The sequence below is a fragment of the Phaseolus vulgaris genome, chromosome 3 (assembly GCF_000499845.2).
Source record: "Phaseolus vulgaris cultivar G19833 chromosome 3, P. vulgaris v2.0, whole genome shotgun sequence".
NCBI lineage: Eukaryota > Viridiplantae > Streptophyta > Magnoliopsida > Fabales > Fabaceae > Phaseolus > Phaseolus vulgaris.
This window is the reverse complement of record NC_023757.2, coordinates 37,641,263-37,658,466: the sequence shown is the minus strand read 5'-3', so window position 1 is coordinate 37,658,466 and position 17,204 is coordinate 37,641,263. Positions and strand designations below refer to the sequence as shown.

Genomic DNA, 17,204 nt, shown 5'->3' with positions numbered 1-17,204 from the left:
AATAATTGTAAATAATAATTGAAAATAATAAAAAATATAAAAATAAATAATAAAAAATTAAAAATAAAATATGTTGCATTATATACGGATTTTTTTCGCCTATATGAATTTGGACAGCATATAATTTTAGATTTTCTTGTAATATTTAACTTTTTTTTTTTAATAGTTTCAATGGAGATGAATACATTTTAGGTAAGGGAAATTGGCTTTGATAAATTATGAAAGTAAGAAATAAACATTAGGAAAGATTGGGTATAGTTTGAAATTAAATGATGATGATGTTTGAAATGCAAATTTGGATTAGAAATTTGAATAGTTAAATTCTTTGAATTTTTGCTTGTTCTAATATAATTGAAATGTTGTGTTATAGTATGAATTGAATGTTTGTGGTGATGAAGTAAATATAGATTTACAGTATACATCTTTGTTAACATCACTGCAAAATAGGATTTTAACAACAGTTATTTGACTGTCATTGGTAGAGTTGTCACAAAGCAATTTCCAGCTATACATGTTATATATTAGATGGATATAACAACTTTAAGAACAGCTAATGTGTACTTTAAATGAATATCTTGTATTGTATTCACATCAACTTCTTTTATTTTGTACTTGGTCAATCCTTTAAAATATTATATTTGGAGTAGACTATAATAAATAAAATAAAATTGGTTAGGACCTATATATAAGTTTTATGTAAGATATAAAAAAATTGATTTTCATAATAATGAATTTATTGTTTGTTTAAAGCATGAGAGCAACTTCTTGTGCAACAAGTAAAATCACAAATAAGTGTGATAGTGGAACGATATAATAAGTAGTTGCTAATAACACTTGTATTATAAAATAATTTTAACATTTTTAAATAATTTAATATAACTTATTTATTAAAGCATAAATGATGCAACATAAATTTATTTGTTTTCTTATGTCATATATATTTGTGTTTCAACTTTCTCATCATTAATTGGTTGAATGAGTTAACACACCATGAATTCATACACCTCCTCGTTTCCCTCGTTCACATATCATTTAAACATACAACTCATTTATTTAAATCCTAAATCCTAAATTATATAAAGTATAATTAATTGTTAAGCTCTTTGTTGACTGGGAGAGTAACACATTGAACTCTTGGTTGCTTGGTAGAATCTCCAAGACATATACACATACATAGTGAGACCTCATTGTTTCTATAAAAAATAATGACATTTCATGACACCAAAAATAAAATAAAATGTAATCAACTTAAATTTCATATTGTATATGAAATGTTAATTAAAATACATGCATCAGTGAACTATTAAAAATAAGTAATCTTTCAAATTATGTCTAATCAAACAATACAATGATAGTTAATACTCCGTCTTATTAATTTTATATAAAATAAAATATAAAAAATGAATTAGAAATAACATTTAAATCTTTATATTAAATATGAAATGAGAAATTAAAGTTTAATTTATGTTATATATCTCAGAAATCTTTCATAATTTTAGGGCTTCAAAATTTTGAAAATGTCATATATCACACACTCTTGAAAGTGAAGTGATAATAAGAAAAAAAAAGGTATAATATTTATGAGGGTTTTGAAATCATTTTCAGATGTTTGCTTAGAAAATGGGTAGTTAATAGCAATATGTTTTTGACATTCCATGGTTTGATTATTCCTATAGTTGTTGAAGTTTAATAATAATAAGAAAAGGGTTTGGGTGAGGAAAGTCATGAATTGAAGTGCATTATTGTTGGTGGGTATTAATTGTTATTGTTGTAAAATGTAGGAAGAAGGCTAATGTTGGTGATAAACTCCACACACTTATTTGTTATAGAGCATAGTCCCATTCTTGAATATGAATAGTAGTGAATGAAAAGTAGAAGAGAGAGCTAAGTATTAAATGCATTATAGTTGAAAAAAGACAGTGCAGTAGGCCTGCACTCTCACGACACATCGCTGTCTACAGCTGTGTTATTCATCACAAAGAAATTGAAGCCTTTTGCATCAAACTCTATAGGTTGAAAATCTAAACACACCACATTTCAAATTTAGAACATCTCCAACCCACTTTCACAGTCTTTGCATACTTTTTTTTATATAAAATAATAATAAAATAATATAAATACATTATTATTTATTTCTTGTAAAAAGAATTGTAAAAAGAACCCGAAGAAGTATTTTTCCTTTTCACCTTTTCAATTCCTTTTCACTGATAATTCTCTCACTTTTGTTTTATCTCTCTCCTTGTTTATGCACTCCTGTTCTTTTTGTTAGGAAATGTGCTTTTTACATTTTAAAGAAGGCAAAACTTTGTGGTCAAATTTTAATGTATTTTTTTGTATTTTAGAATTACCCTTTTTAAAGGTTTTTTTTTTCAATTTTATTTACAGAATTCAAAAATATATTTTAAATTTATTTTTTGAATTTTTAGATTTTTCACTTCAGAATAATTTTAGAAATTTAAAAAAAAAATATCGGTTACACATCATAATTTATAAGGTGAAAGAAGAATTTATCTATAAAAAAAACTAGTTTTATCAGAAAAAATCATTTTAACTACTGGGACTATAAAAAAGAAACCACTAGCATGGGTAAAGTCTACTCAAGTTGGACACAAATATAAATGTCAAATATTGTGTTCACAAGGAAGATCTTTAACTCACTAAAAATTATTAAAATAATTATAATAATAATAAGTTAACGTCTAGAATGAGGACACAAAGTAGATATAATGGAAAAAAAATTAAGTGACAAAATTATATTGAATCTATAATAGGGACACAAAATGAATGCACGTTATAAATTATTAAAATAATAATAAGTTAACGTCTAAAATATGGACACAAAGTATATGCAATCACATAATAAGTTGCGGAATGATACTACGTCGAGAATGAGGGGCACAAAGTGAATGCAAGTTAATATTTGATTACATTTAGCATATGTCTAGGTGACGTGGACGTTTATTATCACCTTAGCCAAGACTAAGTTATTTAATGAGAACAAAAACAAAACATTAAAACATTTTTGTCTCACAATTTCTTTTTATCAAACTTTCAATTTCTCATTTTTGTCTCAAACTTCCAAACTCATAATCCTGAGATTTCTCCCAAAAACCATACGTCTTCTTCATGGCCATTTCACTCTCATTAATTTTGTTTTTCGTTTTTGTCTCCGTTGCCATTTTGTTCTCCTTAAGTACATTTTACTCATATTTATTTCTTAGGTAGTGTCTCCAATGGTGACAATTTACTCACATTTGCTTTCTCACGTAGTGTTCCTAACGGCGACGCTAATTTTAATTATTGTTGGAGATCCCACATTGACTAGAGATTAGGACATTTCATAGTATATAAGTGGGTGTAAACCTCACTTTATAAGTTGGTTTTATGAGGTTAAGTTAAACCTAAAATTCACTTCTTAATAACTATTTAATTTTATATTCATTTTAGTGTCCCCTAAACTTACTTAAATAATATATTTTTCTTTATCTAGGCTTAACCAACACTATTTTGTAAATTTGTGTTCCATTGGTTGTCTCTAATGCATAACCACCAAAAAATTAACTTTCATTTTTATTGGGATGCTAAGTACACACCAGTCTCATATAACTTTTTTTTCTTCTTTGTGTCAGTTCTTTTAGAAACTCTACCATCATTATTTTTTATAATTTTTTTTAATATATGTATGGTAGTCATATCAATCCTCTCCAATTGTGCAAATGAGAAAAAAACTGAATATTAGTTTAAGAATATAAAAAATCCCTTAGAAATTGAAGTACATGCGTAATAAATGCAGCAGATATGCAAATTAGTTCACCATAGTGTATTTAGATGGATATGTTTTATAGGATAATTTCTTTTATAGTTTTTTTTAAATGGTTTGTAATAAAAATGTGTTATTTTTACAGGAAATTTTAATAGAAATTAAAATGTGACCCTAAACTTTGATACAAAATTTTAGATTTTTATATATTTTTGTCATCTAACATCTCTCTAGAAAGTATTGAGAGTTTGTTAGCAAATAAATCTTTAATATTGTAAGATTTTGTAAATAAATTGGCAATCTACATATATGAAATTAAAGATAATAGTGAATGAAATATCAATCTTTCAATATTCACAAAATACTAAATTATAAATAATTTTGAATAACATTCTTATTGTCAGTGTACACAAATTTGATTAAAAAGATAAACACTTATCTTACAAAAGAGTCAACGCAACCAAACAATCTTAATAGTGGTTAGAGTCATGACAATATATTCAAATTTTGTAGATGAATGATAAAAAATATATTGTTTCTTGTTCTTTCAAAATATAATAGAATTTCCAAGAAAAATGCAAAAAAATTGTAGTTAACTTACGATCAGTAAGGTCACAAATCCAATCAACATCAAAATAAGTATACAATTCTAAGAAAGATAATGAGGAAAATATAAGACTCTAAAACTGAGTATCACAAATATATATATATATATATATATATATATATATATATATATATATATATAGGAATACATAGAATTTCTATCCAAAGCACTCAAGAAAAATATGCAAATTCAATACCTATAAATAACAAAAAAAAATATAAATCCTTCATTTTAGACTATTTTGTCAACTGCAATCTTAACTTTACATCTAATCTACATTATCATGTCATCAACATATAAGGAGAGAATAACATGACCATGAAAAGTAGTATTAAAAAACAAAGCAAAATCACAATCACTAGAATAAAATCTAAGATGAAATAAATGTAGAGAACTTCTCAAATCAAGCCTGGGCAGCTTTTTGTTTAAGACCATAATGAATCTTTCTTAACTACACACTTTCCTAGACTATGAGAAACATCTGGAGGAGGCATCATGTAAACCTCCTCTTTTAGATCATCATTTAAGAAAATACTTTTAACATCCATCTGGAAAAACATCCCACTAATGGATAAAGACAACAATAATAAGTATGAATGACAATCATCTTAACAACCAAGACAAAGGTTTTTGTATAACCAATGTCATATTTTGTATAAAATCTTTTAGTGACTAAACGAGTCTTAACACTCAATAGACCCGTTCAACTTTGTTTTAATCTTCTAAACCCACCAAGAGTCAATAACTTATTTCCCTAAGGGTGTGTTTGGATTGGGCAGAGGATTTGAGGGAGTGGATTTAGAGTGATTTGAGAGAAAAGTGTAAAGAAAGTGAGGTTGTTTGGATTATGGTATATTATAGTGGATTTGTGAGAAAAGTTTATTGAAGTTTGTGTGTGATAGGATGGTTGTGAGGAGATTTTTATATTTTTAAAATGTAAGTTTACAAATTTACCATTTTAAAAAAAAATATTTTCACAAAATCAAATCAAAATTAAAATTAACTTTTATTTTTGTTAATATTATTATTTAATAAATTTATTTTAATTATTATTAAATATGTAATTTATATTTATAATTTTTTTATTATTTATAATTTATTATTATTATCATTATTATTATTATTCCTATTTTAAATTTTAAATATATTATTATTATTTCATAGTTTACATTTATAATACTAGTTTATTTTCTTTTATTATTACTATATAAATACATTTATATTATTATTATATAAATATATTTATTTTATTACTATTATATTATATTCTGATAAATTATTTTATTATATTTATATTATAAATATATAATATATAAAAATATAAGTTTACCAATGTACCCTTACATTTAAAAATTATTAAATAATTAATTTAATTAATTAATTTATAACAAATTATAATTATTTTTAATTAAAATATTATATAAATATTTATAGTCATAAATATTTGCTAAAAACTTATTTTTACACTAAATAATATTATTATTTTTATCTTTACTTTTTGTAATTAATATAATTATTTATAATTTTATTTCTTTATTATTAAAAAATATATTTATTTTATTGTTATTTATATTTATAATTTATATAATATGACTAATTATGTTATTTTATAATAATTATTTTTTACAATTTTGATTATTTTTTTAATATTTAAATTATATTTTATTTTAAATACAAATAATAATAATTTAAGTTTAAGATAAAAAGGATAAAAAAATTAATTAAGTAAATATATATTTATTTAGTTAATTTTAACTTTCTTCGCAATCCATCGAAGAAAGTTCTGAGTGATTTTTTTTTTTTTCGTGTAATTTTAACTTTTACTGCATTAGTATTTATGTTTTCCATACAAAAAGTGAATGCATCATTTTCGTCGCCTTGAACCAAACGGGACCTAAAGGATAATAAGAGTTGCAAATGAAAAATAATTAAAAAAATAAAAAAATCTAGTAATTGGGTGGACTTACGAACATATAGAAGATAATAAGAAGGTGGAGGGTCAAGAGTCACACGAGATTCTTGGGAAGTCATGAGAGTATCTTGAGCTTTAGTAGTACCAATATCATACTTGTATTCTCAATTTCAAGATTGCTTACAACATTATCATTTTTGGAAAAGGATCAATACATATGAGATCAAACCTTGTGGGATTGTGAGAGTCAAATAGAATGTACCTAAGGAAAATAACATGACGAGAAATATAGATTTGTGGTTGATAAGATCATAACAACGACCATCCCTATAACAAAGAAAAACTTATATTGCAGAACACGGGGACAATTTACTATATTTTACTTGTAGATGATGAACAAAGCAAGTGACACAAAAAACATTTAAGGATGAATGTTCAAGAGCACAACCATACAATTTTTTTAAAGGATACATGCCTGAGATAAGAGAAGATGAAATTCAATTAATAACATAAACAATAATAAGAAAAACATCACCTTGGGAATTGAAACAAACAATAAAAGATAACGAGTAGTTTCAAGGTTGTGCATGTGTTTTCTTTCAACAACTTCGTTTTATTGAGGAATATCAATACAAGAAGTTTGATAAAAAAGTACCATTAGTGACAAGTAATTCACAAAATTTATTAGAAGTGTACTCACCATCCAAATCATGTTGAAAACATTTAATAACAACATTATGTTAAGTTTCGTGCAAAACCTATAACTTAAGAACTAACAATCCAAATCACTATTCAATTGTGACTTGACACACTTGACCTAAATCATTAGATAATTAGATACAATAGTTTTCTCTTCAACAATTATCCCATTAAGAATTGAACTCATAACTTTAATTCTAATATCATGATAATAATGAAAAGACAAAAAAAAAATACGATTTCTAATATTAGAAACCTAAAGACGCAAGACATATCATACACACACATCAATTCTATCAAAACAAAAAGTAATAAACCTAAAAATCCTTCTTTTCAACATATGCGAACAAGGGTTCAAGTTGAAGTTAATTATGATTAATTTTTGCTTAACATCATAATTAATGTTAGTTTTTTAATCAATGTAAACCAATATTATCTCTCAATTATCTCTAGTTAGAGTTTTTTTTATGTAAAACACATTTTTTTCTATGTATGCCAATTAGAGTAATTTAAAATTAATGCAAGTTGGACTGTGGCAGTTCTTTTCGGACATGTGGATGTCTATCTTTTTGAGGAGATTTTGAGGAGATTAAGGCATTAGTTGTATATTCGTCATATAAAAGACTAGTTTCTTCTGTTATACCCAATTTTTTATTGATCATATTTTTTTTTACTTTGTAACAATTTTTTGTGTGAATAATTTTGTAACCAACTAAAAAATGCATAACTTAAATATAAATTTTATTATTTCATTTCATTTCATACATAACAGTGTCTAATTTGATATATAAATTCAACAACATATTTTTTTAAGTCATGACATTCTTTTAAATTCATAGGTAAATAAATATAATTTTTGATTTTGTTTTTTCAAGTTTGGCATAAATTATAAGAAAAATACTAGAATAAATTATTTTGAGAAATTTATATTGCACACTGTTGGAGATCTCACATCAACTAGAGATTAAAACCTTTTATGGTATATAAGTGGGTGCAAACCTCAACCTCATGAAACGATTTTATGGGGGTTGAGTTAGGTCTAAAGTTAATTTCGTAATACACTTGGATTAAAAATCTTATATTTGGTGAAAGAAAGATTATTTTTCTATAACTTTTCACTTTCTTCTCATTATAACATTTTAAGTATTTTTTTAACGACTCTATAAGTGAAACACCCTCTTCTACTTACTACATAACAATCAACTATCAATCATTTTACCATAAATTTTGTGAGTGACTGTTGACTATTCACATCTAATCCACTTCTCAGTTTTCCTAAAGTAAGAAATTGTCGTGTTTAGTTTTAGTTTTACAAATTAAAATTATAGAAAAAGATTGAAAATGATTATGGTCAAGTTCTTTCCATTTTTTTTCAATCAGGTGAATCAAAGTTTTATTATTTTAAAAAGTAAAATTTTTATTTTATTTATTTTGTATGATAAAGAATTGATTTTTAATAAAAATAACACATCACTCTTTTGTTCTTGTAAAATTTGTATAAATATTTTTTAATTATTTTTAAGAATCATAATAACAATTATTTATGATTTTTTATTTTCTCTAACATCAGTTTATTATAAAAAAAAGTAGTTATTTCTTAAATACAATATATTTTGGACTTGGGGCAACTAAGGAATGAACTCCAACTTATAGGATTGCTTCTTTATGCACCTTCATATATTATTTTCTTACCTCCATATTCTTTTATTCCAAAAATATTTTTCTATAATATTATGAATTACATAATTTGAATGTTTTTTTCAAATTTGTAATTAGTTTTTGGATTATATAATATGAAAGTTGTTTTTTAAATGCATGATTAGTTTATAGATTACATAATCTGAAAATATTTTCTAATATGAGATTAACTTCCGAATTATGTAATTTATAAGTCTTTTTTCATATGTACGTCCAAATTACATAATTCGAAAGCTACTCTTAAATCCAAACTTATAGATTATATAATCCGGAATACCATTTTTTAAAAATATATTCTAAATTATATAATCCATAAGCTATTTCCGAATTCAAGATTAGCTTCCGGATTATATAATTCAAAATATCTATATTTTTTTAAATTACTTTCAGATTTTATAAATCTATAAAAGTGACACAAAAAAATAAAAAGGTATTTTCACCATCTTGCAGGAACATATAGAGATGCAGATGCTGGAAGAAGCAGTTATTTCTAGGTGAACAGTTGTTCGAATTTCATGAACTTATGGCCCAATTTAAACTAGCTTTTCTTCCAATTCCATACATTCTTGTAACACCGATATTTTCAAATCCAGACGTATTTTCTGAATTTATAAAATTTGAAAATAATTTAAAAAATATCCATTCTAATATGAAAATAACTTCTGAATTATATAATTCAAAATATATTTTAAAAAATTAATATTTTAGATTATATATATATGTATATATATTTTAAAAAATATTTAAAAATATTATGTAATTTGGATATATTCTGGATTACATAATTCGAAAATTAATCACAAATATTAAAAAAATATTCAAACTCTAGAAAATAATCTCATAATCTAAAATATAAACTACACTTTAATTTTATTTTACAAAATTTCAGATTAAATTATATAATCTAAAATATAAATTACACTTTATTTTTATTTTTTCAGAAATTCAGAATGACAGTGTATTACCAGAGATATGGTTCCAGGAACATACTTGGATCTATTTTAAAGATAGAGGTTCTTATATATAATGTACATATCCAAGATAGAGAACATGTGCATAATAAAATAAAGTCTTAGTACAAACTTTATTTAGAAGGGTGATTGAGAAGAATTTGACATCAGAACATTGAGTTTTAGTAGAAAGATGAGACTCTTCTTATGTTCCAAATAAGAGGTTTGTCAATAGTAAAAATGTCAAAATGCCCAACCTGGACCTAATCAGATAAACGTCCAACAACTAGCAACTAGCAAAGAAACTGTCAACAACCAAGAGATTGTTTCTTCCTGCACCTCCATACCTTCTTCTCTCACCTCCATAAGTTTTTAAATTTTCAAAAATACCCCTTTATAATATTTTGGATTGCGTAATCCGGAAGTCATTTTTCAAATTTGTAATTAACTACCGGATTACATAATTCAGAAGTCATTTTTCAGATGCATGATTATTTTTCAGATTACATAATCTGAAAGTCTTATTTAACTTTTGGATTATGTAATCCGAAAGTCTTTTTTCAAATGAGTTTCTGAATTACACAATCCAGAAACTACTCTATAGGGGTGACACAAGAAGGAAAAAATATATTTTCATGTTGTGTATGGAGGTGCAGGTAGAAACAGTCCAACCAAGATAACACCCAAGCCTCCATGATAACTTTGTAATTTTAGTTTACTTAAATTAAATTTATAACTAAAATAATATGCATTAAGTTGGATAATCCCACAATTCAATCCCATTCAAACAGTTGAATTTTCTTTATGATTTAGTAAAACTTAATTTAATTTAATTTAATCTTTTATAAAATTGGATGATGACATTTTACATGTAAAACCCAAAATTAAACTTAATTGACCAAAATTATTAAATAATAATGATAATAATATAACTATTATTTAATTTACTTAACTATATATTCAATTAACTAGATAAGTATTTAAAATATTAAATTATTAATTTGTTCAAATATTAAATAATATAGCAGTTAGTTTAGTTCATTCAAGAGATTCCCACTCATTTAACTTATTATCTGTTGTTTCAAATCATTTTTAAAATTTAATTTAATTTTACAAACTTGAATTTATGTATTTTATTCATCCTTACAAACTTGATAAAGTCACCTGAGACAAATAATCATAGAACTTAAATGAATACATCATGAGATCATCTTCATACAAACCAACGAATCTATGCACCAATCAGAAAAGGAAAAATGCACAGACTGTGACTTGGATGTAACCTAAACCTTTAATTGGACCAAAACAAAAACTTCCAGTATGTGTACTACTCCTCCTTTATCCTGTTTTTATGTTTCCAAACCTTGTTGACTATTCCGATCCAAATTACTTCCAAACAATAATTTCACAATAATCAAACAACTCTGCACTCAAAGAACAAATGAGTATTAATCTCCTCTTCGACCCTGCAAAGACTACACGTGAATCTTGCAAATAAAAATAAAAATTATCATAACAATATTAAGAATTCAAAAATTATTTAAAAAAATGAAATGTCATAATTTTTTTTAAACAAATATAAAAAATTTAAGTTTCTATTTAAAAACGATATCCAATTAGCCTGGTGAGAAAGTTGCTAGATTCATTTTCTATTTTATATTTCTTTCCAAGTGTATTCTTTTGTTCAAGGTAACTCTATTTTAGTCTAATAAACCTATTATAAATGATACTTTTTTGACCCAATTTATATCTGTATTTAATATTCAAATTTAAAATGATTAATTAATTTACTTGCTAATATTCATTTGATAAAAGAATATTGACAAGAGTTGATTAGGTTTACATTGAGTATGAGAGTCACATCTATGTCTAAAACAAAGACCAACATGGAATTTTTTTTGACTCCATATTATACAATTATTATTAAAACATCATTTATTTAAAATTATGATAGAATAAAATATGTTTCACAAAATTTAAAATTATTAATAATATGGTTTGAGAATATTATAAGATGTAAAATTAATTATAATAATTTTCAATTGATTTTTGTTTGATTTTTATTATATTTTATTTTATAAAAGAAATAGATTCTCCCATTTCAATTGGTTTTATTTTATTAAACCAAATTATAAATAATATGGTTTAAGAATATTATAAAATATAAAATTAATTATAACCATTTTCAATTGATTTTTGTTATGATTTTTATTACATTTTATTTTATAAAACTAACAGATCCTCTCATTTGAGAGAAGCTAAATCTGGTGGTGAATGGTTGTTGTGCAGTGAGGATGACCAGACCAGCCACTATAACTATAACAGAGTCAATTGTTTGATGAAGTAGTTACAGTTATGTTCTAAAACCAACTCTCTGCACAGCAATTTCTAATTTCAAATGGATTGGTTTTTTCAACTCCTTGTGTCTGTTTTCATTGCGTTCCTAATCGCATTCAGAGCTCACAAGAAGAAATCCCTCAGCAATTCTGGCGCTATTGCAGGGTTTTTCGTTATGGCTCTTCACTTTTTTGTGGGATACAGGTAATTCTTCTTCACTCTTCTCTCTTCTTCTCTGTTCTTGGGTGACTCCAAAAAATAATCTTTGTGTTCCTTTGGATTGTGGGTCGTCAAGGTTTGGGGCTGTGCTGCTTGCCTTCTTCTTTTCTTCGTCCACTCTCACAAAGATTGGAGAGGATAGGAAGCGAACACTCGATCCTGAATTTAAAGAAGGTGGGCAAAGAAACTGGTGAGTTCTGTCTTTTTTGTCTGTTTGGAGGTTTTTGATTTTGAATATTTTGTTTTAAAAGGTTGATTGGTTGTTTGTTTTGTTAGTTAGGAATGATTGATTGTGTCCTTATTTGGATGAATTATTTTATGGAGTAACAGATATGATGATTGAAATATTTCTTTGCTGTCACTGAATTGAGGGATGAGTTTTTTTGTTTTTGTTTTCATACAATCTTTCAGATAAAAGTTTGTCCTTGGAATTTTTACGGTATTTTTATGAGGATCCCAAGTTTGTTTATCCACACTTAGTTTTTCTCTTCTTTTTGACTTAATTTTCCTTGTTTTTTTCTTTCAGGATACAAGTTCTGGCCAATAGTGGCATTGCCTCGGTTCTAATTGTAGCTATATGGGTGCTCACTGAAGGACAGGATAAATGCTTGAACTCTAAAGATTCACCTTTGATCACGGCTCTAATTGGTGCTGTTATCGGCCATTATTCCTGTTGCAATGGGGATACTTGGTCTTCGGAGCTTGGAATTCTCAGTGAAGATAAACCCCGTCTAATTACAACCTTCAAGGTGAATAATGTCTTGGTCAAAGTCCTTCATTCTTGGATCATTTTATCCATATTTTGTGTTGTCTTGTTTAGTTCAACTTAAACACCACTTTAAGGCAACTGTATCGACCAGAGGGTTTGGTGTTTAGTTTATTAGAAACATTTATGAATGTTTGTCATAAGTCTCAATTAATATGTTTGGTAGTTGATGTTACAAGCTCCATTTCCCCATAATCTTGGCCATTAACTCCCTTTGTTTAATTTTGATGAAAATTTAATTTTGGTCCATCATTAATTTTTGTCACTTATCCTAACCGTGTCAGAGACATTCCCTTATTCAACACAAATGGACATTTGGATTCTTCTAATTAAATGCTAATTTTATATATTGCACTATGGCCATGTTATGTCTTACCATTTCTAAATTTTGTCATATCCCTAGTTCCGTGTTGTATTTTTTCTGTGCCCAATGTGTTGTATTTGTATCCATGCTTCCTAGATTGTTAATGTTTTGGCTCTCGGTTTAATCTCTTTTAGACTTTTTTTTACAATCTAGTTGCTCCCAAATGAAACCCACACCTATTGGTCCATCCATGGACCACCTGATTGTAAGAAATATGGAATGTAGCCAAATTTAGCTTCACTTTGTTATATTATTAGAATAGTCTTTACAAGGTGAAGTTAGCTTTATGTTAGTGATAAATTGCTGAATTGGGTGACATGTACTAGATGGGCACTGTTGCATAGGATTCTAATGATGATAGGCAGTTGTTCCATCTGTCTCACGTTGCTATGGATTTGAAGGATTTAAATGTGAAACTTGCTTACTCGAGGGACTAAATTGAGACTAAAAATAGGTTAGGGAGGGAAAATACCACTTTTTTTGTCAAGAATTCAACTTTGTTTTGTGACGTTTGAAAGCTCAAAGGGAGTTTAAGATTCTGAGCCTCCCTAAATTATTTCTCACATTCTGTTCTTGTCACTTATCCTGTGGGCATCTGTGTAAACCGCATGTCTACTTACTAGTGTTTCCAAACTCTGGCTTGGAATCCATGATATGACAAGTGGCTTACTACACTGTGGATCTTTAAATAGAAAATTCAGATAGAATATTGCTACTGAGTTTCAGAAATTGTGGTTACTAATTCGTTTCTCTGTGATTATCAGCATGTGAAGAAAGGTACAAACGGTGGTGTGACAAAAACAGGAATTCTCGCAGCTGCAGCAGCTGGAAGCGTCATTGGATTGTCGTTTGTTCTTCTGGGTTTCTCAACTACAAGATGTGAGTCTAGTACAGTTCTTAAGCAACTACTGGTCTTACCCATTGCCACCCTTGCAGGACTATTTGGAAGTCTCATTGACTCTCTCTTGGGTGCAACACTACAATTCAGTGGAATTTGTTCTGTTCGCCGCAAGGTAAATTTACTGACACCATGACCACCACCTATAAAGAATACTCTTTCCAATTGGCATAATGCTTGAATTACTATATTGCATTGGGAGTTTGTTGAACAAATCTCCATGTTATTAGGAGATGATTCCGGGGGCAAAGTTACCATAATAAAAGGCACCATAGAACCCTCCTATTTTAGTTTAGATATCTGATACTTGAAATTTCTCACTCCCTTCTGCAGGTTGTTGGAAAGCCAGGACCAACAGTTAAAAGGATTTCTGGTGCCAACGTTCTTGACAACAACGCAGTGAACTTTGTATCAATACTGTTGACCTCATTTTTTACTGCAATCGCTTGTTGGTACATTTTCTGAATTCATCAAAAGAAGCGATTGTGACCAAAAGGTCCCAGAGTTCAAAAACTTGTAACTCTGGTGTTAGACTGTTAGTTGTTCCTATACTGCTGTATTCTCATTCTCCAATTGGTTATGTGGATTACATCAACATTTGAATGACAGCACTATCTGGTTATAGAGCACAGTCATTCATATATTTTCTTGATTAGAAGAGCGACACATAACATTTTTAGTATCTGTTTGACAGTTTGGTATAGTCAATACCAAAGAAACACATGGCATCACAAATTGATTTTGTTGTCAGAAAATTTTCATTGTCAGCAAAAAGGGTCATGCATTAGTTGGTCATTGTGGTGCAACTAAATAACATGCCTTTCATGGATGCATCTAGCTAGAATAGGTTTTTTAATGTGAACATGAGAAGTAGAAATACTGACACTATTAAATCATATTTTGAATGGTTAATTAAAACACACAAGGCAAGTGATCATGTAATGGAACTTTTATTTTATTTTTGTATCATTCATTCATGGAAGATTATATTGTCCATCTTTATTATGCTCATTCTCAAGAAGCTCCTACCGTGCATATGATTACTAGTTTGAAATATAGTAATTGGTAACGGTGGCTCAATGAACCACTCAAACGGTCTAGTTTGTATATGTCTGATTAACACAAATTGATTGAACAAAACTTCATCTGCATAACTAAAAATTGCAAGATTGGACTTAATTTGAACCCTGATGGTTTGTATAAGATAGGATTAAAAAGCAAAAAAATAGGTGGAAGATTGGGCAGGGTCACAATGTAATACCTTTTTGAGGTAGGGACATTATTGTATGGACTGTTTCTTCCTGCACCTCCATATCTTCTTCTGTCACCTCCATACACAACATGAAAATACATTTTTGTCCTTCTTGTGTCACCCGCATAGAATAGTTTTCGGATTATGTAATTCGGAAACTCATTTGAAAAAAGACTTTCGGATTACATAATCTGGAAGTTAAACTCAACGTTTTTCAAATAAAAATAAGACCCGAGTGTCTATAATTTAAGTGAAAAATGAAAATGTATTGCAGAAAACCTATAAATTTATATACAATTGTAATAAATATGTGACTATAAAATTCATGAATATGACATTTCATACCTTCTTGGTAAGTTTATTGTAATTTATATATTGAAGACATGTCTATTTATGTTACACTTTGGAGACACAGTTTATATAGATGGCGTGTATATCTATCTTCTATTTTGGAGGTGCATGAGGAACACTAGGGAAAATGACAACATTCTTGTAGAAGCTTTGATTGGTGAATATGCAAATTTTAGTATATGTAATATCAAGTTAGAGAATTAGTGAAACACAACATATATTTCAAACTTCAACAATCAAACAAGAATTATATTGAAATTTATCTTTTTTAATGCTAAATCGGAATTCTGCTGAAAAGAAAGTTACACAAACAGATAAACAGTTACGTATGATAGAACTCTGACATAAAATAAATAACTACATTCAAACCAAGAAGCAAACCATCAAATCATAGAGGAAAAGCCAACCACACTTGTCTCATGCTCATCCCACAAAATACCTCTTATGAACCATACCCATCAAAATACAACCAAGATTATAATCAAACCAACAAAGAAACATTTAGCTTAAGAGAATTTCCACAATTCAAACCATCAAGTAGAGAAAATAATTCAATCATTAAACACCATTCATTCCAACAATATAGAGGAAACTCATAGAAATTAGGATAGCTACAACCGTTTAAAACTCGAATTGTTGAACACAAACACCAAGTTAGAGAAAATAATCCGTCACGAATAAACGCATTAGATGTTATGGTAAAGCTTCAGGGAGCTTTACTAAACCGTATACCGCAAAGGAGAATGTAAGGTAGTGGACAAGTATTTGCGTACATTCTTGCCAACCTTTATGCAAAACTACTAAAAAGAATAGAATGCTCCACACGTAAGCAAATCCAAAACTAATTCAGTACTATAAAACTAAAGATCAATAATTCTTTCCTCTCAATAATTTCAATTGCACCATGTAAAAGGGTCAAATTTCACGATGAATCAAGGACTCGTAAAGAAATAAGAAATATAAGGGTAACAAAACCTAAAGCTTCCAGATCCCTGGCTAGTGTTTCCACATCCTACCTCACATATAAGAGCTCAGTGTACAAAGTTTCAAATAAAAGGGAGACTTCTTCATCGAGCATTGCATTATTATTAACCTTAATGTGCTGAAAATTCATCAGCATAATCACATATCAAACAGCTAGGTTTGATAGATTTCAATAATCAAACAAGAACTATATTCAAATTTATATTTTTTAATCCTCAACCGGAATCCTGCTTAAACTCTTATGCCTATTACAATTAGGCATAAAATCACACTTTGCAAGATTATCCAAAGAATAATAACTAGAAAGAAAATAATGAATGCAAAAGATAAAAAAAATCTAAAGTTTCACAGGATCTTCCCAAACATATGACACACATCCATTATCTCCCTGTAAAAGACGAGAGGAA

The 17,204-nt window shown here is 27.5% G+C and overlaps 1 protein-coding gene across 1 annotated transcript; it reads left to right on the top strand.

Annotated features, from left to right (window-relative positions):
- Window positions 1-11,862: 11,862 nt before the first annotated feature.
- LOC137807478 (protein PGR) lies at window positions 11,863-14,965 on the top strand. Its single transcript, XM_068608136.1, has 5 exons — window positions 11,863-12,167; window positions 12,259-12,372; window positions 12,709-12,931; window positions 14,077-14,325; window positions 14,544-14,965. Exons 1-5 carry the CDS (start codon window positions 12,025-12,027, stop codon window positions 14,673-14,675), a joined length of 861 nt encoding a protein of 286 aa, XP_068464237.1. The 5' UTR covers window positions 11,863-12,024; the 3' UTR covers window positions 14,676-14,965.
- Window positions 14,966-17,204: the final 2,239 nt, after the last annotated feature.